Raw genomic sequence first — 23,235 nt, 5'->3', positions numbered from 1 at the left:
TATGTACATAAAAAAATACAAACCTCGGGGGTCATCTAGAAAACTTTGATGTTGCTTATCAACTTGTCATAGTAAGACTATCAACCGAATCTCTGACAAAAGATTCCTCAATCATACACTTTCCTTTCCTACTTCTCATGCAACAACATATCCTCCGAAATTCATTCTTTAATTAGAACCAAGCTATGCCCTCCCTCTCAACCAGGGATCATCCTTTATCCAGACTCCCTCTTAATCTCAGGGGGATCAACTTCTTCTTTTCGTCATTGGAGAATCTTTTGTGGCTTCCAACCATTTCATCAAATTTATTATCATCCCCATCATGCTTATCACATTAACGAACATCTTCACCATATTGAAGATTGTGTACCTGCACAACTTAGATAGCAAGTACAACCAAATCTATAGAAGCATGAAGTTAGCCATATCAGAATTACGGAAGCATTTCATATATCAGATACCTAAGAAATACATACTCTTCAACTTCTTGCTAGGGACTTTGTCATAACCCTAGACTACTTAATAGCAACTTTCATTCCATCTAGGGTTTCAATGTTTCTTTCAAAGGTGTGACATACCCTACTGCAACATATAGCAAACTCTAGAAACAATTCAAACAAATATAGATCTACAAGGCATCTAACAACTTTCAGAATTCATATGTTAGTTTTCCACTAGGGATTCATACAATCCTGGATTTCATACAAAAGAATCAATAAAAACCAATCACAGCTTAGTCATTAACATGACCAGCTTCCACTAGGGATTCATACAAATGCTAGATTTCATACAAAAGAATCAATCAAAACCAATCACAGCTTAGTCATTAACATGACCAACTTCCACTAGGGTTAGTTGCAAACCCCAGATTTTCAATCAAACATCAATCCCAACTAAAACTCAGATTTCAACAATCTAACACAAATCTCAAATTATCGTATTGTCATCATTGATCAGAGATTTTCACTTCTTCTGAAACCCTAGAATTTCACAAATACTATCATCCTAGAAAGACAAACTTTGACTAGAGTTTGTTTCCAAACCCTAGAATACATGACCACCAACAAATAGACCAGCTCATACATCTTGGTGTTAATCTAGGTTTTCATTGATGTCAATAGTTGATCGTTGATATAACAGTGATTGAATGACAAATATTCTTGAAGAGATGAAGTGTCAATTATGCTATAACATGTCTATGATAAATGATCTTCATGATGACACCGCAATGCTCATGATGACAAACCTCCAATAACGTTGATGGTGACCCTATATTAAAGAAGGCAAGGACATGATTAAGAAAACAATCAATGAAGAAATCAATCTATGAAAAAGCCCAACACTCAAGGCATTATGCCCCTGCCCTCATTTCTGCACCAATAATTAATCAGTCACATTAAAAATTATTTCTTACTATCTTAGAGGCAGAATTCCTTGATTACACCTACAACATCTTGTAAAGCATAATTTTTCCTTTCCAATGAGCTATTACTTGGCCTGAACTCTAAGCGGTTTGGGAGAAATGATTTTTGAAGTTAATTTATTAATTTTGGACATGGAGCCGACCTGAGCAAGCCTACACAAGTCGGCCTCCAAACAGGAATGTGTCTTTTTGTTTTGTTGTGCAAAAACCTCTATTTATTAGGGATTCAAGCTCATTCTTTAGCCATCAATTCGGTCATCCAAAAGGATAGAGAAGGAGGATCAATTCACATCTTGTGAATTAAAGGATTGTACTAGTCACCTTATGACATGACTACAGATTAAGTGGATTACAGACTATGGAAGAAGAGGTGCAGTAGATTGTTCTAGGCTTAGATTTACGGTCTGTCGACTTAGATTTGCGAACAAGGGGTCTGCCTCATACTCAACTGCAGATTGGACTGTGCACCATTACTATAACTCGGATTTGTGCCATCCTCCTGTAACATATGGTGCAGTATTAACCTCGAACTTGGACTTAGACCTTGGACTAGTGTAAAACTATGGTTCCTCTAAATCAGTTGAGACAATGAAGTCTATTATCTACTTCAAACTATGATACAACCCACTGTGACTCAGACCTGTGCTCAACCTTCCACACAGTGGCTCGGTGGACATACATAGTAGCTCGAATCTACTTCGATAACATATGGTGCAGTATTAACCTTGAACTTGGACTTAGACCATGGACTGGTGTAAAACTATGGTTCCTCTGAATCAGTTGAGATAGTGAAGCCTATTATCTACTTCGGACTGTGATACAACCCACTGTGACTCAGACCTGTGCTCAACCTTCCACACAGTGGCTCGGTGGACATACATAGCAGCTCGGATCTGTAACATTCTATGATGCATGACTTGAACCTTCTAAGATTACCCTTGATCAGTGGAGCAGTGTTGTGATAACCTTCGGACTGTGGAGTTTTGTTGTAGCTCAGATTGTGGAGTATTGATCACCCTCAGACTTTTGTTGTAGCTCAAATTGTGGAGTATTGATCACCCTCAGACTATTTCTTTGGAGTATTGTTGAGATCACCTTTCGGACTATTGCTTTGGAGTATTGTTGAGATCACCTTTCAGACTATTGCTTTGGAGTATTGAAGAATATCTTGGGATAGTCAAGAAGACTCTTTAGCAGCTCCTTTAAGGATAGCCTTGAAGATATCATGATAAAGCCTTGAAGAAGAATGTGCAACAGTTGAGCGAAGATACTTTGAAGCATTAAAGCATTGAGGCAATGAAGAAGCACTAAGATCTTGAAGTCTTGGTGCAGCATGGTGCGTTGGACAATGGTGTAGTGTGGTGCAAGGATTGTCATTACTGAAGTCTTGGTGTAGCATGGTGCATTGGGTAGAGTGATATTTTGAACAGTGGTCTGATGCAGTGAAGGATTATTGCCCATAGGAAGATTGAAGCTTGGGTATGAAGTTTATTGACCTGTGAAAAGAACAGTCACCTGGAACTTGTGATGTGTGGATGAGTAAGACTTGGAGAAGCCTTGTAAACAGCCTTGGAGACATGATGTTGTGTTGAAGTCATCATGAAGTCAACTAGGAGGATTTGATTGAGTACCATGAAGAACACTGGTGACACCTTCTATATGACAAGGTTGTCATTGATGATGTAAATTGGAAGACTACAGTGAAGCTGAAGATTGATAGGGCTCAGTGAAGAAAATTTTGGGAGTTGTGAATTACTACCAAACATATATTGATGAATTATTGCAGTGGGTTGGAGCCCTAGAGGTTGGAGCCTCGAAAAGACAAGGTTGGTGCCTTGGAGGATAGGGTTGGAGCCCTAGAGGATCGATGTCCTCAAGAAACTAAGTCGAAGCCTATACCAAAGAAGGGTTGGTGTCCTAGGGGTTGGAGCCTCTAAACGCAAGGTTGGTGCCTTGAGAAAATAGGGTTGGAGCCTTAGAAGTCGGAGCCTCACAAAAGTCCAAGTTGGTGCTTGTCAACAGGTTGGAGCTTGGGTGATTGAAGGATCGATGTCTTCATCTAGGGTTGGAGCCCTATATACATTGTACTTGATTTATTAAAGAAATTAACAAAATCATTTATTCTTATTGTTCATTTTGTGTTCTAAATATAAGCGATCTAACTAGTAAAAGTCACAATTGAAAAGAAATATTGATTCACCCCCCTCTCAGTATTTCCAACACTAGGACTTTATCATTATGCATAGGCATTTCATATCATGCTTTAGTCAAACCCAACTTCACAAATATCAATAAGAGTTAAACATACAACAAACTTGATTAGACTAGGGTTTGATCAGACAAACACACACATACCAAGGAAATCATTTCTAAGACATTATAAGGGTCTTGCTTACACATTCCACCAAAACCTAATGAGTTAGGGTTTCAATATAGGAACATAGCAAACCCAAGATTACCAAAACTTTCAGAGGTTTGGGATTTTAGACTTTATCATTCAATCCTAAAAGGTTAGGTTTCCTAATCATACCAAAATCCCAAACATGACATCATGAATAAAACTTCAAATAACGTTTCTCAATAACCCTAAGCAGTTTAGAGTTTCGATCATTACCATAAGCATACCCTTAGGTTAGGGTTTTCTAGAGAACCTTTCTAGGGTTCTATAAAATCAGTTAAGAGTAGGAGTGGGGCAGATTTATCAAGTGATGAATCACCCAAAATAAGAATCAATATGGTTCACTATAGATAGTCACAACAACAGTGTTAGTAATAGATTGTCAAATGAATAAACATTTATTATAATGAAATCAATGTTTTAAAGCATACCTTTGTTCTTTGACAAACCTTTTCTTGAGAGGTCCTCTTTCATACTGCTTGAGAATATAGCAGATGTTTTCCTAATCAAGATAATGGAGGGAGAATGATGATTAGTATTTAATATAATCATAACTAAATGAGTACATGAAATCAAAAATTGAAAGGAAATGAGATACTTGTCTTTGGGAGTTGTTGGGGGCTCCCTCCAAAGCTTGAGGGATACCTATAAACTTAAAAACAAAAAATGTCTTTTCCCAAAAACATGTTAAAAACTATTAAATTCGAAAACATCAAAAATATAAAATAAGATATCTAAGGTTACAAGCAAAGGACTTAGTAGTGTAAGTCCCTTATGTCAAATTCTTCGGGTTTGGCTTTTTTTTAGGTCTTCGTCTTTAGCAACATTGGCTTGATCTCTTTCTCTCATCTTGTTTCTTGGATTGTCGGGACAATGACTCTTGTAGTGACCCTTCTTATGACATTGACAACATTCTACCTTGGACATGTCAATTTTATTCCTTGGTCCTTTCGATTTCTTTCCTTTATGTTGAGCATTGTAGGCATTTGAAACATCTTTAGGATTGGAAACTGATGAGATCCTCAATTCTTCCTCACTGCAGGCAGTCCATACTTCTTCAAAAGTAGGAGCTTCCTTCCAACTGTTAAGACCTACAGCAAATGCACCCCAAGTAGGTGGCAATCCTAATAGAGCAGTGATCACGAGTTCTTTGTCTAGAACAATTTCGTCAATGGCCAAAAACTCATCTCTGATTCTTGCTATCTTCACAAAGGAGGCCATTGCATCTTCTTTAGTCATCTTTGGGGTCCTTAGTTCATTCTTCAAGCTTGCCATTTGACCAATGTTCTTAATAGTGAATAACTTTGACAAGGCTTCATACTTTTCTTGAGCATGATTGATGTTGGCTATAAATGGGACAAGATTGTCCTTTATTCCTTCTACCATTAGAGTCATGGCCATCAATTCTAATTCTTTGAATTTTACTTTGTTAGCATCACTAGAGTCATCTGTAGGCTTCTTTACTTTTCCTTTGACCAAGTCTAGAACCTTCTTGTTTTCAAGGATGAGGTCAATCCTCTTCTTCCAAACCCTATAGTTTGAGGCTCCTTCAAGTTTGTGTTTGTTCTCTGCCTTGATTGCGTTTGTTAAAATTGGCAACTAGGGCAAAACTCCATATCGGTCACCTCATTTATGGAAGTTGATATTTGTCTTGGATTCCTCTCTCCGAGAGTTGATCTAACGATCATCCAATTCCGACATGTATTCATGGAGATATGAATTTATTTGTATTCTTGACAATTTGTCAAGGTCATCCAGCAAGAAAAATAGTGATTTTCACTCCCAACTTATCCTCAACCTTGCATATAAAAGGAGGAGACCTTGTGGCATTATTTCACTCATCTCATCTCACATCCTTCTCTCTACTCACTTGATTTGGTATGGATAAAAGGAGCAACATCTCTCCCACATGTGGAAGGACGAAGTGTTTTCTGATTAGGGTTGCGTTGACCGAGTTTGACCAGGGCTGTAGGAAGGTATTTTGACCAGTGTTTACCAGTGTGGACTCCTCTTTGACTGCGGATTAGGTGTGGCTGCTTCTCCTTGGCAGGCCACAGATTTTGGCACACAAATCGAGGTGATCTGACCTCAAGTTTGACCAGCGTTGATTGTCAAAAGGTTGACTGCAGATCTTTCTAGCGTTGACTGAAGTTTGATTGTACTTTCAGACTTTTTTGAGTTGACTTTTCTTGTTGTTGGAGGTCGAGTTGACTGAGCATTGACCGGGGTTGTCTAGAGGTCAAATCTGACCTGTTTGACCAACTTTGACTTTGTTGGTTAGGGTTTTGCAGTTGCTGTCATAAAATTACAGAATTGTATATTTGTATTATCTCTCTCTGTGCTGAATTATTGAAGAATATAAGAAGAATTGATCAAGGGTTTCCCCACATTGGGGTTTGTCCTTGGCTAGTGCCACATCTTGTGTCCTTTTGTCTTGGCTTGTCTTCTATTGTTTATATTTATGTTCTATCTGCATTTTACTATCATGCTGATGTGATTGCTATTCTGGAAATTGATATTGGGCTAATAAGAAATTTGAAGTAAATTGCTCTTAAGCATAGAACATATCAAACATAACATGGTATCAAAGCTGAGGTGAAGACAAAGCCCAAGCAAGAGTGAAAGAGCAATCATCGAAGACAGTTGGAAAAGACAAAAGGCTCAATGGGTTCCTCATCCCACTTCCCGGCCGAAGACAAGCTCCGTGAGAAGTCTGACTATCACGGATGGAAGTTGTCTCATGATCTGAGATTGGAAGGACAAGAAGTGTTGGACTATGTGAAGGGTAAAATCTCGGAGCCTCCATCAAATGCGCCAGTTGCTACAAAGAACAAGTACACTAAGAATGAAGTCAAAGCGAAAAATATTATCAGAGATTCAATTGACAAGCGTCGGTGGCCTACATCTCCGATTTGAACACCTCCAAGGAGATCTACAACAGATTGTTAAGCATGGTTAAGGTTAGTGATGCAAATCAAGTTTTGTTCCTCAAAAATAAGTTGAAGGATATTAAGAATGGCAAGGACGAGGATATTCAATCCTACTTCTTAAGGATCACTGATATCAAGAATGATCTTCTATCAATTGGAGAAGTCATTCCTGATAGAGAACTAACTATCACTACTCTTGGAGGGCTACCATTCGAGTGGTATATATTTAGAACCAATTTTCTCAATAATGATTGAATTCCAGGGTTTGAAGAATTGATGTCGAGATGCATTCAAGAATAGACAAGAATGGTGGAGCAAGAAATGCCTTCAAATAGAGGCAACCTCACTACTTTCTCCTCTCATGCCAAAAGGAGAAATAATTCTAGGCCTAAAGGTCATTCCAAAGGAAAGATCGAATCGAAGGGTGTAAGGAAAAAAAGATGCTTTGTTTGCAATAAATTTGGCCACTATGCGAGGGAGTGTCCAAATAGAAAGGACACATCACATGATAATGATCACAATCACTCTAGGGGCAACTTCAACAACAACAATCAAAGGAATGGCAGGTTCAATGGCAAAGGAAAGAGGAATGCGGGAAATCATGGAAATGGTCAACCCTCCAAGAAAGCAAGGAACTCCAGCTATGAAGAACCAAATGTTGTTAACAATAAGCAGGTTGAGTATTATCTTATATCAGCCCTCTCCACTACCTCTCCTCTGGACTCGTTGGGAAGTTGGCTTATTGATAGTGGTGCCTCAAGGCACTTCACTGGTTACAAGGAAGCTCTCTCTAATTTGATAGAGGAGACAGACTTGGAGATTATTCTTGGAGACAATGCCACCTATCCCGTAAAGGGTGTAGGGAATGTTACCCTTCAATTGAATCACGGTAACATGATCCATTTGCAAGAAGTTTTATATGTACCTGATCTCAAGAAGAACCTGGCCTCCTTTTCGGCAATGGAAGACAAAGGCTACAAGGCGGCATTCATCGATGGAAAGGTACGCGTCTGGAAAAAGAATTTTAAAGATGCTTTTACTCTTGGGTTTCGGGTTGACTCTTTATATCAAGTTGGAGGAAGTCCATTGGGGGCTATGTCTTGCGACACATCTCTACAATCTAAACTATGGCATCGGAGGTTTGCCCACCTTCATTATAAGGCTCTACCCAATGTAAGACAGATGTTGACAGGGATGCCTGAGTTCAAAGTCGAGCATGAAGGTGTATGTCCGAGATGTGTTGAAGGAAAGCTTAAAAGGGGACCATTCCCCTCAAGTAATTGCAAGAGCTCCGATATTTTGCAGTTGGTCCACTTCAACATATCTGGTATGATGACCGTAAACTCTTTGGGAGGATATCTATATTATCTCACATTTACAGATGATTGTTCTCGCAAGACTTGGATCTACTTCTTGAAAAAGAAGGATGAAGTGTTCACCTGGTTCCGTCACTTCAAAGCCATTATTGAAAATCAATTCGAGAAGAGAATCAAGATATTGAGGATTGATATTGGGACCGAGTATGAGTCCAATGAATTCCATGACTATTGCAGAGAAGCTGGCATTAAGAGGGAGACCATAACACCATACACTCCTGAGCAGGATGGTGTCGCTGAAAGGAAGAATCGTACGATTGTAGAAGTTGTTCGTGCCATGCTCCATGATCATAGGCTTCCGAAGTTTCTATGGGCCGAAGCAGCGAATACCGTTGTATATGTTCAAAATCGATGCCCTCATCAAGCATTGGACTCCAAGACTCCCAAAGAAATGTTCATTGGTAAGAAACCCGATGTCTCTCATTTTATAATTTTTGGATGTCCCGTATACTTTCATGTGCCGAAAGAGAAAAGAAGCAAATTGGGTGCATCTGGAAAGAAATGAATCTTTGTGGGCTATAGAGAAAATTCTAAGGGCTATAGAATTTATGTGGCTGGTCAAAGGGAAGTTGAGATAAGTCATGATGTCACCTTTGATGAAGATATGGCTCTTAGCAAGGTTGACAATCTTCCTATTCCAAGGAAGGATAAAGAAGCTGACACTAGGAAGCCGGATGAAAAAGAAGATGAAACGATGCCGGATGTTGAAGAACCTATGGATCCTATTGATCCTCCTCCTCAAGAGCCCTCCTCCTCTAGGAAGAGGCCCTCATGGCTTAGGGGGACTCTTGAAGATGCTGAGTGACATATTACAGGAAGAGGGACTTTCCGTGAAAGCAAGAAGTCGACCAGGTATCAAGGATACTTGACCATTATGAACATTATCATTCAAAACGAGCCTACATCATTTGAAGAAGCCGTGAAGCATCAAGTATGGAAGGATGCTATGAATGAAGAACATGAGTCCATGAAGAATTATGTTTGGGATGTGGTCCCCAGACCCCAGGACAAATCAGTTGTCACCTCTAAATGGCTTTACAAAATCAAGCATGGAGTTGATGGGAGTGCAGAAAAGTACATGTTTCGCTTTGTTGCTTGAGGCTTCTCTCAAAAGGAAGGTGTGGATTACGATGAAATATTTGCACCTGTTGCCCGATACACCACCATCCACTCGATCATAGCCCTTGCTGCTTCGCAAGGATGGAAACTACATCAGATGGATGTCAAGACCACTTTTTTGCATGGTTCGATTAAAGAGGAAGTGTATGTGGAACAACCCGAGGGGTTTGAGATTCATAACCGGGAATCTCATGTATGCAAGTTGAAGAAAGCTCTCTATGGGCTGAAGCAAGCACCCCGAGCTTGGTATGAAAGGATCGATAGCTATTTGATGAAAAGCTGGGATTCACTAGGAGTGACGCTGATCCGAACCTTTACTTTAAGGTTGAAAATGATGAGCCTCTCATACTGGTGCTTTATGTGGATGACCTCTTTCTGATTGGTGCAGACCCTCTCATTCACAAATGTAAGAGGGAGTTGACTTCTGTATTTGAGATGAAGGACCTAGGATTGATGCACTACTTCCTAGAGTTGGAGGTCTGGCTAAAGCCAGGAGAAATTTAACTATCTCAAGGAAAATATGTGGTGAAGATATTGGAATGATTTGGGATGGTGGACTGCAAGCCCGTGACTACCCTGATGGAACTTAACTTCAAGAAGTTATGTAGTAGTGCTGCCGGACCTGAATTGGGAAATGCTTCTGAGTATCGTCAACTCATAGGAGCACTAGTGTTCTTGATGAACTCCCATCCGGATATATGTTTTGTAGTCAACATGTTGAGCCAATATATGGTTGAACCTCATCACTCACATTAGATTGGTGCCAACAATCTTCTGAGATATCTTCGGGGCACAATCACTCATGGACTGAGATACATTGTCGGAGATGTGAGGCTGCATGGTTATTCTGATGCTGATTGTGCAAGCAGTGTGGTGGATTGCAAGAGCACTTCCGGGTGCTGTTTCTCTTTGGGTTCTACTTCGATATCCTGGATGAGCAAGAAGCAAAAGTTGGTTGCTTTGTGCACCACTGAGGCCGAATACATAGCTGCGAGTATTGCCTCCTATGAAGATGTCTGGTTGAGGAAGCTCTCTTCAGTGGGCTGTTTGGACATATGCTGGATACTACCGTGATCCTCTACGACAACTAGAGTAGGATTTGTTTACCAGAGAATCCTGTATTTCATGATCACTCCAAACACATCGATATCAGGTACCACTTTATCCGGGATATGGTACAACGAGGAGAAATAAGGCTCCATCATATTGGGACTGATGAGTAGGTCACTGACATTCTGACGAAGCCCCCTGGGAAATTTCAAATTCTTGACTTTTCGAGAACGACTAGGAGTCGTGGAGGGACCCTTTGATGAGGGTCCTATATGATATGTACACTGAGCTCTGAGAGCTCCGAGGGGCTTGGGGTACTTCTTGAAGCGAAGCAACCATAGGGTGAGTGGTTCAACCTTCCCCTAGTGGTTTTCTATGTACAAGGTGAGAGGTTCATCCTTCCCCTATGATATCCCGTGGCAACATGTAGGCAGGGTGAGTGGTTCATCCTTCTCCTACTGAGACATCCTATCCATGCAGTCTGGGACTCATGGGAAGTACTTCTCATCTTGCCAATTAGTAGGGAAATGAGGATATGGACCATAGTACTACCGATGGACGCATCGTGCACTACCTTACTCCCTATGCTAGAGGATATTGATTTGGGATCAATTGGAACTGATTTTGGGTCAGTAAGAGTGGTATGAGACACTCTTTATTTGGAATTGATTTCGGATCAGTAAGAGTGGTATGACACACTCTCTTCATTAGGACTGACTTTAGGTCAGTAAGAGTGGTATGAGACACTCTCTTTTATTTGCAACTGACTTTGAGTCAGTAGAGAATGGTATGATACATTCTCGATCACTTCTTCTTCTGCATAGTTCAACAGAGCAGAGCAATGTAGAGCAGTGAATTGATGGCAGAGATAGTACCGAAAGACAAATGGATTAGCAAATGGAGTTCTCCCTAGTTGAGAGGGAGTGTTAAAAATTGCAACTAGGGCCAAACTCCACATCGGTCATCTTATTTATGATAGCTGATATTTTTCTTAGATTCCTTTCTCCGAGAGGTATAGGATTGATCTAAATATCATCTGATTCCGACATGTAAAATTGAAGATATGAATTTATTTATATTATGGACAAACTGTCAAGGTCGGCCAACGAGCAAAACATGCATTCAAACCCCCAGCTCATCCTCAACATTGCATATAAAAGGAGGAGACCTCAAGTCATTTTATCATCATCTCATCTTCACTCATCTCTCTCTCCTCACTTGATTGGGTACGCAAATCTGGCAGCTGTCTCTCACACGTGCGAAGGAAGGAGGATCTGTTTGACTACGTTGACCAGTTTGACTGAATTGCAGAGGTTGTTTCTTGTGCTATGTTGACCACCATTGACCTTCTCTTGACTGCGGATTTGGGTGAGGAACTTCTCCTTGGCAGGCCGCAGATCTGGGCACTGAAATCGAGGTGATTTGACCTCTCATTTGACCAGCGTTGACTGCCCTAGGGCTGGCTGTAGTTTGACTTTTGTTGACCAGCTTTTGACTGGACTTTTTGAGACTGTTTTGGGCTGATTGGGTTTGCTGTTGGAGGCCAAAATTGACTGGGTTTGACTGAGCTGTTTAGAGGAAGAATTCTCCCTTGGTTGACCAACGTTGACTTTTCTGGTTAGGGCTTTTATGCTGTTGTCATAAATTATCAGATTTGTAAATTTGTACTATCTCTCTCTCTGTTGAACTATTGAAGAATATAAGAAGAATTGATCAAGGGTTTCCCCACATTGGGGTTTGTCCCTGGCTAGTGCCACATCTTGTGTTCTCTTGTCTTGGCTTATCTTCTACTGTTTATGTTTATGTTCAATTTGCATTTTACTATCATGCTGATGTGATTGCTAAATTGGATATTGATATTGGGCTATTAAAGAAATTGAAGTAAATTGCTCTTAAGCATAGAACATACCATTGTTACCTAAAATTAACAAGAAAGGTCTCAAGACTCTTGGGAGTCACCATTAACTATCAAAGGATATATCTTGAAGTACATCTCAAAGCTAGCAAAGAAGTAATGGATGGAAGTTTCTTCTCCACTCCCTCAGGAACTTTTAAGGATGACAATGTATGGGTTATTGATAGTGGAGCTTCTAGACATATGGCAGGTGAATGCAGTCAAATCCAGACTTTAGCAAAAGGGACCCATTCTCACTCAGTCGAACTTGGAGACAAGAAGAGCTACTCTTTGAAAGGGATTGGATCTACTTCGCTGGATCTAGAGACCAGTCAAAGCATTCATCTCAATAACTTACTCTATGTTCTTGGTTTGAAGAAAATTTTGCTTTCTATTTCTTGCATAGAAGATAAAGGTGATAGGATTGCCTTTGTTGATGGCAAAGTTTTGGTAGTAGCCTAATGGACAAAGGATGGTAGACTGAGCTCCCCTCTGATGTCAAAATTCTTCCTCTTTTAGATTCAAGAATATTCAGCATATGAGTAGGGACATTCAAGAGATAAGCAAGAATGAGCAAGAGATGAATTGAGATGTGTGAAAATTTCTAACCCGAAATTCTACTGCAGTAACTTATTTATTTCACCTACTTATTTCTCACAATATGTTATTTACAAAATCCCTTCAACAAACATTAAAATAAATTCTTCTGCAGTTATCACCTAAATCACCTGACACGGGGATTCGAGATTCGTAGGATTTGGGATTCGTGGTGTCGGATTTGGACACGTTGACCCCCTGGAACAGGACACGTAGGATTTGTTATATATATATATATATATATATATATATATATATATATATATATTAAAAATTAGATATTTCTTACACAAATTTTAATTAATGATACAAATTTATTGATTTCAAATATAGATCTTCATCAATAGCTATTAGCATGCATAATACATACAAAATTCAAATACATGTCAATCTATTATCTATTTCTTATGCTTGGCCCTCTTGCCACCACGAGAAATGTCTAATTTTTTAGTCTTGTTGGAAAATCAGGATCTTTGTCATTAATATCACCCTCTAAGCATTAATATCCAGAGGTATCTTTGTCATTAATATCACCCTTTAAGCATTAACATAAGATAGAACAAGCATAACATGTCAAGTCAAGATTTTGTTTGAGTGATGCGTACATTTTTAGGAGGGTCATGATACAGGAGTTCGACAACCAATGTCACTAACATCAAGGTACATAGAGGGATTGGTGCTCTTGATTAAATATGAGTTCCATACCTTAATACATGACAAAATTCAATGGAAACATTGCAATATCCCAATCCTGAAAAACTGATAAGTCTGCTGGATTTTGAATGAAATCTAAAATTCTACTTTTTCCATATGAAATCCAATGAGGCCGGAACCACTCTCAAACATCTTGAGTCATTTGATGGTAATGTTAAAAATTTAAGTAAAAGGATGAAAATGAAGATTAAGGAGAATGTCACTTTTACTTTAAGAATTTAACATTACCATGAATAGCATATCAATACTAGGGCTTAGACTTGATCATTAAGCTACCAAAACGCTTGCCAAATGAAAATATGCGTGGCTGTAATGACCAAATGCGGCCTTTTCATACCCGTGCAGGTCACTTTTTCCGACTAACAAGTTTTGGAAAACAGGACACGCTGCCAAAATCGTGACACGCAGTCGGATTCGACGTGTCAAAATAGGACACGACGTGTCATGGTTTTTGGACACGAATCTCAAGAGAATTGTGTCAGACACGATGGGTTCGGGATTCGTGGGGCCTATAGGACGAATCCGGTTATCTAGGTTATCACATAATTTCATAGAGAAAATAACAAGCACAAGAACAATCACATCAACACAGTTGTTTTTGGATAATTGTCCCCGAAAAAACCCAATGCAGGAAAATCAGTGCAACAGATGAGGGTTTTATTAATCTTCAGCAACAATTGCTTACAAGGAATGATTTTACAGAGAAACTAAGACACTACTAAGAGAAAACACCTGAGACAAGGTTCATCCCTTTCCTGGAAACTTTCTGACACCCTGGAGACCCTTCTCCTAGCTCTGCATTACTTTCGTCACTCTGTGTAGTTCTGTGTCCCTGTGCGGAAACTTGTGTGAGGACTGCGTCTTCCCTCTACGTTGTCTCTCAATACCTCTGCATCACCTCCTCTTCAGTCACTGACTGCTACTGATGCCCTCCTCTTCCTTCACCCTGCAACTCTCCCTCTAAAATCGATCTCCTTCTCTTTGATACTAAGTATCCGTTGGTGTGTCTCCAAATGATCCTCAATTCTTCTCTTATACTTTTCCTGTTGATGAATCAATGGCTGAGATTAAGTCTCTAATCAATGGCTAAGATTAAAACAGACTTGATTCTCGTCTCTTAGAAGCTTCTCACCCTTATCTTTATTAATACCCATTAATATTTTTATTTTCCTAAGTTTAAACTTAGGAACCCATTAAAAATATTAACTATTTTAATAACTCCTCATCCGGATGGAATTTCTCCAAACAATTTCTGGGTCTTGGAGATCTCATGTATTCTAGCCCTTCCACAAAATTTTGGAGCCAGAGCACATCTGATGCCACCCAAAATCAACAAGGTGATCAAGATTGGATATGATTTGATGACAACATACACATGAGATGATGCAAGTGGAATTCTCCCTAATTGAGAGGGAGTGTTGAAAATATGCAATTGTGGTCAAATTCCACTTTGGATAGTTCACATGACAGAGATAATGATTGCATTGAATTCCTCTTTTCGAGAGGACCAAAATCGATCTAAAGATCACTCAAATCAGATAAGAGAAAGTGTACTTATGAAGAAAAGCCCACATGTGCACATTTGTTAATGTCGGCCCTAAAGCAAAGTCGACACCATTGGAAGGCTATAAATACAAGTGACCTCTACCTCATTTTGACACCATCAAGAGACACTCTTTTATCTTGGTTTTTGGCTCGCACAGGTTTGAGGCTCATCTGCGAAGGATCAAGTTCGCTCTGAGGTGAAATTGCAGGGTCTGAAGCTCGCATCTCTGATTTAGTGTTTTGAATCTGAGTCACAAGCACAACACAGGAAGGATTTGACCGCAATCGCTTGCACAAAATCTCATTAGTGCGACTGGAGCCTTCCAGTCACACAGACAACTCTCCATCCATGCGACTTGGAGTTAGGGTTTATGCAGTCCAGATCTGACCCCAATTGCTCTCATGCCAGGCTTAAGGGATCGATTGGGAAGCTATCGTCGCTCGCATGTCACCTCCTCCGTACGACCGAGACCTAAAAGATGAAATCTCAGTCTTCCGAAGATTTCACCCTGTGACAACAGCGTTCGGCAATTGACCGCAGACAGTGATAGTTCATTACAGGGTTTTGAATCAGGGTTTTAAGTATAAGCATTGTTGCATTCATTTCGTGGATGTTGTAGTTGTTTTGTTGAATAGTTGCATAGATAAAGATATGAATCATTGTACTCTCTTTTGCTGAATCATTTGATGACGATCTAATAAGAAAAATTTGAAAGGGTTTTCCCCATAGTGGGTTTTTCTCTAGTCTCCGACCAATCATGGTGTCTCTATGTGTGAATGCTTTTCTTCTATTGTTCTTCTACATAGTTGCATATGATGATGAATAATGATGTAAATCTAAATAACATTATGATATTATGGGATGAACTTAATGTGTTAATGAAGAAATGCAATTATCAAAGCAAAGAACAATATAGCCCTATGAAAAATTAACAATTATGAAGAAGCCTTCTCTCCTACAATTATGAAGAAATCGCTTGTTTCTTTGCTTGCCATTATGGGATGGAACATTCATCAAATGGATGTTAAAACGACTTTTCTGAATGAGACCACTGATGAAGAGGTATATATTGAACAACCTCAAGGATTTGAAGTCCATAAGAGGGAGACACATGTTTGCAGATTGAAGAAGGATCTATATGGCTTGAAACAAACACCTAGAGCATGGTATACCAGGATGGATGCATACCTTTTGAGACTTGGTTTTTTCAAGAGTTCTCCAAATCCTGACTTCTACATCAAAGTGGTCAAGGATGAGCATTTGATCATACTTTTATATGTGGATGACTTGTTACAGGTGTGGAACATTGAATTCGAGAATGCAAGAGGCAGTGGGCAGTTGAATTTGACTTGAAGGATATCGGGCTTATGCACTATTATTTGGGACTAGAGGTTTGGCAGAAACCTGGACATATATATCTTGGTCAAGGAAAATATGTGTTCAAGATGTTACAAAAATTTGGCATGATGGATAGTAAGGCAATGACAACTCCTATGATTACTAATCTAAAGAAGTTAAGGAGTTCAGAATCTAGTCTGTTGGATCATACATGCTATAGACAATTGATTGGCTCCTTAATGTATCTTGTGATACTAGACTTGACATTTGTTTTGCAGTAAATGTCTTTGGTCAATTTCAGTTGGAGCCAAAGCATGATCATTGGATATCAGCCGGACATATCCTAAGATGTCTTCATGGGACAATACATCACTGCCTTAGATACGCTGGTAATGAAATTCAGCTATTGGGATATACAAATTTTGATTGGAGTGGTAGTGACACAGATGGTAGAAGCACTATTGGTGGATGCTTTAGTTTGGGATCTTCCATGATCTCATGGATGAGCAAGAAGCAAGATACTATTGCCTTGAGTTGTGCTGAAGCAGAATATGTTGCTACAAGTGAAGTTTAAAATTGCAGAAAAGTTGTTTGGCTTAGGAAATTGCTTTTAGATCTATTTGAAGGACCATTTAGCCCGACAATTATACATTACGACAATCAAAGTTGCATAAGGTTGACCGAGGACCCGATGTTTCATGCTATGACAAAGCATATTAACAATAAGTACCACTATATCAAAAGCTTGGTACGAGATGGGGTCGTGAAGCTACATTATATTCCTACAGATGAATAGGTAGTTGATATTCTAACAAAGGCACTTCCAAACAAGAAGCTTGAGTACTTAAGAATCAAGCTTGGTTTGGTGGATATCTCCTCCCTAGTCAAGAGGGAATGATGATGGACAATATATTGTTTTATTCATGTGCCATGCACTAGGCCAGGACTAATAGTCATACGTCTAAGTGAAGGCCATGAAAAGACAATGGGGTCTGAAGGGTTGAATAAGCATATGAGATTGGTACTTCTTGAGGATTGGAAATCCAAGATAGAAGTAATGTCATAGATTGATACTCTTTGAGGATGAGGTAAGGCATCTGCAAAGGACATCCATATAGGGTATGTGCCTTAGAGGTAGTGTGGTGTCTCACGTAAAGCCTTCCAACATTATTCTCTGAAATAAGAAGAGTTTGTCAAGTTAAAGGCCTTGCTATGATGACAATGTTGGTTATGATATTGATGCTTTAAAGTATGGCTTATCAATCTGATTCTTATAAGAATACTTCAATTTGAAAATCCTTGTACCACATGATGGAATTATGAATACCTCCCTAGTTAAGAGGGAGTGTTGGATAATGTATCTAGATTTAGTGTTCATAATGACTTTTGTAATCATGACATTGTATAATTTCTACAAGGGAAGAAAAAGAATTTTTATTTATTCAAGCATGGGTTTCATGCTCAAAGTCTACGTCAAGGCATGTTCTTCATGCTTCTAGGGCTTATTGAGTCAAAGAAGAATTTGTGTCATTTGTAGTCCCATTTGGACTTGTTCTAACAAAGGAAAGTCATTATTTTTTAGTCCAAAAAGCCAATTTGTCCTCTAAGACCAAGTTGGCCTTGCCATGATAAAGTCGACCTTGAAGAGGCCTATTCGACCCCACAAGAAGAATATAAATAAGAAGAGATGTCGACTCATTTGGAACACTTCACAAGTTCGATATGCAGTAAGAAGAAGAAGGCAGTCAAGAGCGAGAAGTCTAGGAAGAAAGGAAAAGACGAAGCAAATACAGAAAACTTGAAAAAAATCTCTTTTTTGTGCACACGTGCAAGCAAATTAGGGTTTTTGGGGTAATTGCAGGGCCGAGACTTGCAAGTCGATGTGAAGGTCAGAACTTGATTGGAGCAGAATTAGAGGGGTTGACTCTCGTTTACTTTAGTAGATTTTGTCTTGTTTTAACGAGATCTTGTTGGAGGGTTGATTTGGTGCTTGGGAGGAATTTTTGCTTTGGTCTTTGGGTCTTGGAAGTGACATTTTTATCTAATTCTATAAGAAGAGAAGTATTCTTTCTTAGTTTTCCCCTTGGAGGCGTTTTGCCTTGGCTTGGAGCCTATATCTTGTGTACTTTATATCCTTGCGATCTTCATTGTTTTTCATAATTCCTTAATGAAGAATAAATAAAGTAATAAAAGACCAACTAATATCACGAGTAATTATCAAGAAAGGGAAGTGAGCTCTAATCTACAAATATTTTGATTTTCCAATAAAGATTAAATCTTGCCCTCTTAAGGAAACATAAGTCACTTCTAGTCATAAAGTAAAAGTTATTTTATAAATAGAGTCCTATTGGGAAAATGCATGCTAAGACACCACACCTATGTGGAAGCACGTGTCCAAGCTAACTTTAATAGGGTATTCTACATATTTTTAAGGTCAACATTATGTTAATTCAATACCACTACAAGGCTATCAAGATCAATCTATTGAAGGACAACTTTGACAGCCCATGCTTTAGCTGACAGCATTAATATGGATTCTATCGTGTTGTATGGGGTAATTTATTAATGCTATAACCTTAGGAATTAAATATTGTTAATATCATCATGATAACTCGTGCACATATATTATTAGTTAATACGTAGGACAATTCGATAACCGATTTATGGCAGGACGTGTTAAGCTGTTGGAGGTTTCTTAGGACTTCCAATCTTGTACTGTCCTCAATAGAGGTTTAGCCTTCTGGATGTTCAATCTTCTACTGTTAAAAGGGCATGCTCATTAGATGTTCAATGATCAATCTTGTACTGGTAGGTTGAGTTTTTGAAAGTTTCTTGAATTTAAGTATTTGGACGAAAATTTTGATTGGTCTACCTATATTTTATCTTTCATCTCAGACATTTTTCTTTGGTTTAATTGTTTCTGCAATCTAGGCTGAGTTTGTGGGTGGCCAATTGCGTTGTGGTGATTATATCACAGTTCGTAAAGTTGGAGACTCCAGTCAGAAGGTACTGTTTTAACTATGTTTCATATATTTAGAATCTATTGAAGCACTCAACCATGCTTGAGTCTAAATTTTTCTGTCGTTTATATGCTTCAGAGCGGAGTCCAGCAAGTAGTGATTGAAGGCCCTCTATCAGAGGAATACTACAAAATCCGCGAGTATTTATACTCCCAGTTTTATGCCGTCTAGACTATGGTTCACCAATTTTTATGGTGGAACCAGAGGCAAATTTTTCTGGTTCCTTATCCTATTATATTTTTAAACTCCTTTATATTTCTACCAGGTAAAGTCTTTGTTTCATTTAATTGATTTCAAGCTGGAGCATATGCATTTGCAAATTAACCGAGCCAGCTAAACCTAAATAAATAAAACTTTTTGTCTTTTTCTTTTCAAAATGCAGATTTTGCCCGTGGATGGAGAAAGCCACAAAGCATCATTCAGTCACAGAAGTAAATGCTGTCGTATATTTCTCATTATGCTCACGTCCCTTGCATCTGAGGTGTCATTATACATGTGTAGTGTAAAGCCTGTTTTCATCACGAGTTTCAGCATTAGAGAATTAGTGCATCTGGCATTTCATTTATACAAGGGTTATTACCAAAAAGTTGCAGACGGTAGAAAGGAACTAAATGGGATGTAGTTATAGTGCTGTTTTATGAGGACAATAGACAAGGCAAATACTGAACCCCTAATTTTATAGCTCTATTTTCAAGAGCACCATTCTCCATGCATCATGTTCAAATTTGACAGCACATGAATTTTGTTAACCACTTTTGTCACCAGTAATTCAATTGGAACTTTGATGATCACAAAACTACTTGTATGCAGTTAAAACTAGAGTACATCTGCTTGAGCTGTAAGCATTCTTTGGGAAATTAATTGTGTTATCTTAGTAACAAGCTCCAGTTATTTTTTACTGCTTATAATTTTTGAAGCACTTGTATATTTGTCAATTTGGTGTTTAATCATTGCTGAAAATATCAGCATCAACAATAAGCATTCTTTGGGAAATTAATTGCGCTATCTTAGTAATAAGCTCCAGTTATTTTTCACTGTTTATTCTTTTTGAAGCACTTGTATATTTGCAAAGTTCCACCAAGTTTCTGGGACACGAGAGTGCGGGAGCGGGGTATGCACAAGGGTGACATATATAGGCAATCCTAAAATTTAGGGAATTTTCAGGGAAACTGGTTACTTGAGAGTCATAAAAATTAATATATAAGAATAGAAAATAAAATCCCAACAATGTCAATAATTAAATAATAAATTTTAGTAATTATGAAATGTACATCTAAATCGAGATTCATCATTTTGTATTAGATTATTATGAATTACTATTTTTGCAATGTAAATTGAATCCATCATTTGACATTATGCAATGTTCCATATAAATTTATCATTTGGCATCATGCAAGGTACATCTAAATGAAATTTATCATTTGACAATTGAAATTGTGCCATGCACATCTAAAAGTAAATTCATTACATGACAATGACATTATGTTGAAGTTCAAAATAGTCATATAATACTAAACTAAAAGTAAAAATTTTAAAGTAGTGAAATAGTAAATTCTCAAAAAGTACTAAACAAGGTCTGCTGCTTAGTTTAATAAAATATTTTGATGCTATAATGTGTTGTATGTAGTCCAAATAATAGTAAAATTGTAAAATGAGTTATATGAATATTTGTTTGACCTTTTTTTTATTAATTTTTTTAATATAATTAAACATTTTTTTGGTAGATAAAAGTTATATATATATATATATATATATAAAATTGACATTGAAGAGAATGATGCCATTTTTTTTAGATAATGCTCATATTATAGTAATGTCATTAGAGTATAGATTGATATAATGAGAGTTGTACAAATTGTATATGTTATTTTTACATATTTTTTTCAATTTTATATTTTTTTAAATTACTTTTTTTAATTAAAAAATAGAACCCATAAAAATTGTCTATTCAATACTTTACACCAACGAAAAAATGGAATTTTTTAATTTAATTACAAACCATTTGTGTTTATGGTACATAGTAATTAATATATAATGTTATTTTTCTAATTATTTATATTTATTATACATAGTAATTAGTGATATAGTACATAGTAATTAATAATAGAGTACACAAAAGTAAATTGTTGCCATCATTACACAATAAGAGTGGAGACATTTCAACCAATCATTTTTGAGATAAATAGAAATAAATTTTATTTAAAAATAATAAATTTAATTTCATAATGTTAAACTTTGGATATATTTTTAAAAAACTTAGTCAAAGGAAACTAATAGCAAGTCAATGAAAAATTGAATACTTTATATCCTGCCAGCGGCAGGTATAATAATAAATACTAAAAAAGTCAAGGACTCAATCATTAGTTTCTAAAGTCAAAAGTTCAAATATGGAACAATAAAAAGCAACTAAAAGAAATGAACATCATGATCAGATAACTAACGAGCATCAAAGAGTGCGTTGATGCTCCAATGACTAGTCCTCTGCATCCATATGTTGCATGAAAACATTGGGACCATCAATGGGAGTGTCACGATACGAGTTTAAGTCACTCTCATGAATAACTAATGGCACACCAATCAAACCATGTATCTCATTGTTGTAGTGGTTACAACCACCTTCCAAAATTTTGGCTTGCACCCAAATTTGGAGTCTCCCTTAAGAGTTTCATTTGATGGTTGCATGCACTAAAGTTCACTTTGTGAGCTCGTGTGAGCCTTCACACCCAACTTGTTTGTTCATTCCACCCAAACTTTTGCATGTGATGTCAATGTCTTACTTGCGACCATGTTCTAGGCATGCTCAAGGTCTTCACTTCGCGTCTATATGTAATGTTCGATGTTATCACTCAGGTTGTTCCCAAAAGTTGTAAGAAAGGGAATATGGCTGAGGTAACCACAAACCAATCTTTTGGATACAGAATCTAGCCAATCTGTATCCAGAGAGGGCTCTCTCTTTATGATTTAGCTTTGTTTTTAAATGTGTTAGGCTAGTTATGAAGTTCAAGGGTTTTGTTTTGAGTTTGGGTGGTGAGATTCAATAGAATAGAGAGGTAAAACAGAACAATTCAGTCCATTGGGCATGATGGAGTCAAACGAAACAGGCTTTTTGGATTTGGTTTCTTAACAGATGATAGCTTCACAGAGCAAGGCAGTCAAACAGAGAACAAACAAAAGATTTGAAGCAGATGGAATGGGCTCAAATGGGTGAAGGGCAGTTAAGAATCCTTCAACATATTGAAAGAGAGAAAATGGATGATTATTGAAAAAAGAGCAGTTAAGAATTCTTTAACAAATAATCAGCATGAAAGAATCAGGAAACGAGAGCAATTAAGAATTCATTGTTTATTCTAATTTTGAAGAAAACACAGAGAATAATAAACACTGAATACAAAGTGCAATCAAGCAAATTCTGAAATTAACATTTTTCTTTATCATTCAGATTATGAAACACAGATGATATAATACACAAGAAAACTGTAAAACACAAGATATAGGGGACTTATTGATCCGGAGTCTGATTCAAGAATTCTGTGACAAATCCTCTGCTTCAATTCTTCATCCAGTAGACCAGACAACAGTTGGTTCCAACAGCTTTGTATTCCAAAATATTCAGTATTACATCAGAGTCTAGAAAATCTACACATACCCAACCTCCCCAAAACTCTAATGAAGGGGGTATTTATATAACAAAATATGTACAACCTATATCTCATAACAGCTGTGAGATAAAATCTAGTTTTAACCTAAAATAGTTTACAAGCAAAATAGAAACGGCTCGAGAAATATCACTGATGTTGTGTTGGAGGCAGACTTTTAGGGTTCGGCTTGCA

At 37.8% G+C, this 23,235-nt stretch overlaps 1 protein-coding gene across 1 annotated transcript in view; it reads left to right on the top strand.

Moving 5' to 3' along the window:
* The window catches only part of CPSF100 (cleavage and polyadenylation specificity factor 100), a 435,702-nt gene extending 415,501 nt beyond the window's left edge, over positions 1-20,201 (top strand). The window contains exons 17-19 of the mRNA XM_089411014.1: positions 19,317-19,391; positions 19,484-19,670; positions 19,788-20,201. Coding sequence (XP_089267140.1) covers positions 19,317-19,391; positions 19,484-19,576 — 168 coding nt within the window. The 3' untranslated portion in view covers positions 19,577-19,670; positions 19,788-20,201. The remainder of the gene's footprint in view (positions 1-19,316; positions 19,392-19,483; positions 19,671-19,787) is intronic.
* The last annotated feature ends 3,034 nt before the right edge of the window (positions 20,202-23,235 follow it).

Source organism: Pinus tabuliformis, chromosome 3_1 (genome assembly GCF_031772625.1).
Source record: "Pinus tabuliformis cultivar Carrire ecotype Pingquan chromosome 3_1, CPIR1, whole genome shotgun sequence".
In the NCBI taxonomy this organism is placed as follows: Eukaryota; Viridiplantae; Streptophyta; class Pinopsida; order Pinales; family Pinaceae; genus Pinus; species Pinus tabuliformis.
Note: the sequence above shows the minus strand (reverse complement) of the source record. Positions and strands in the feature narration are given on the sequence as shown.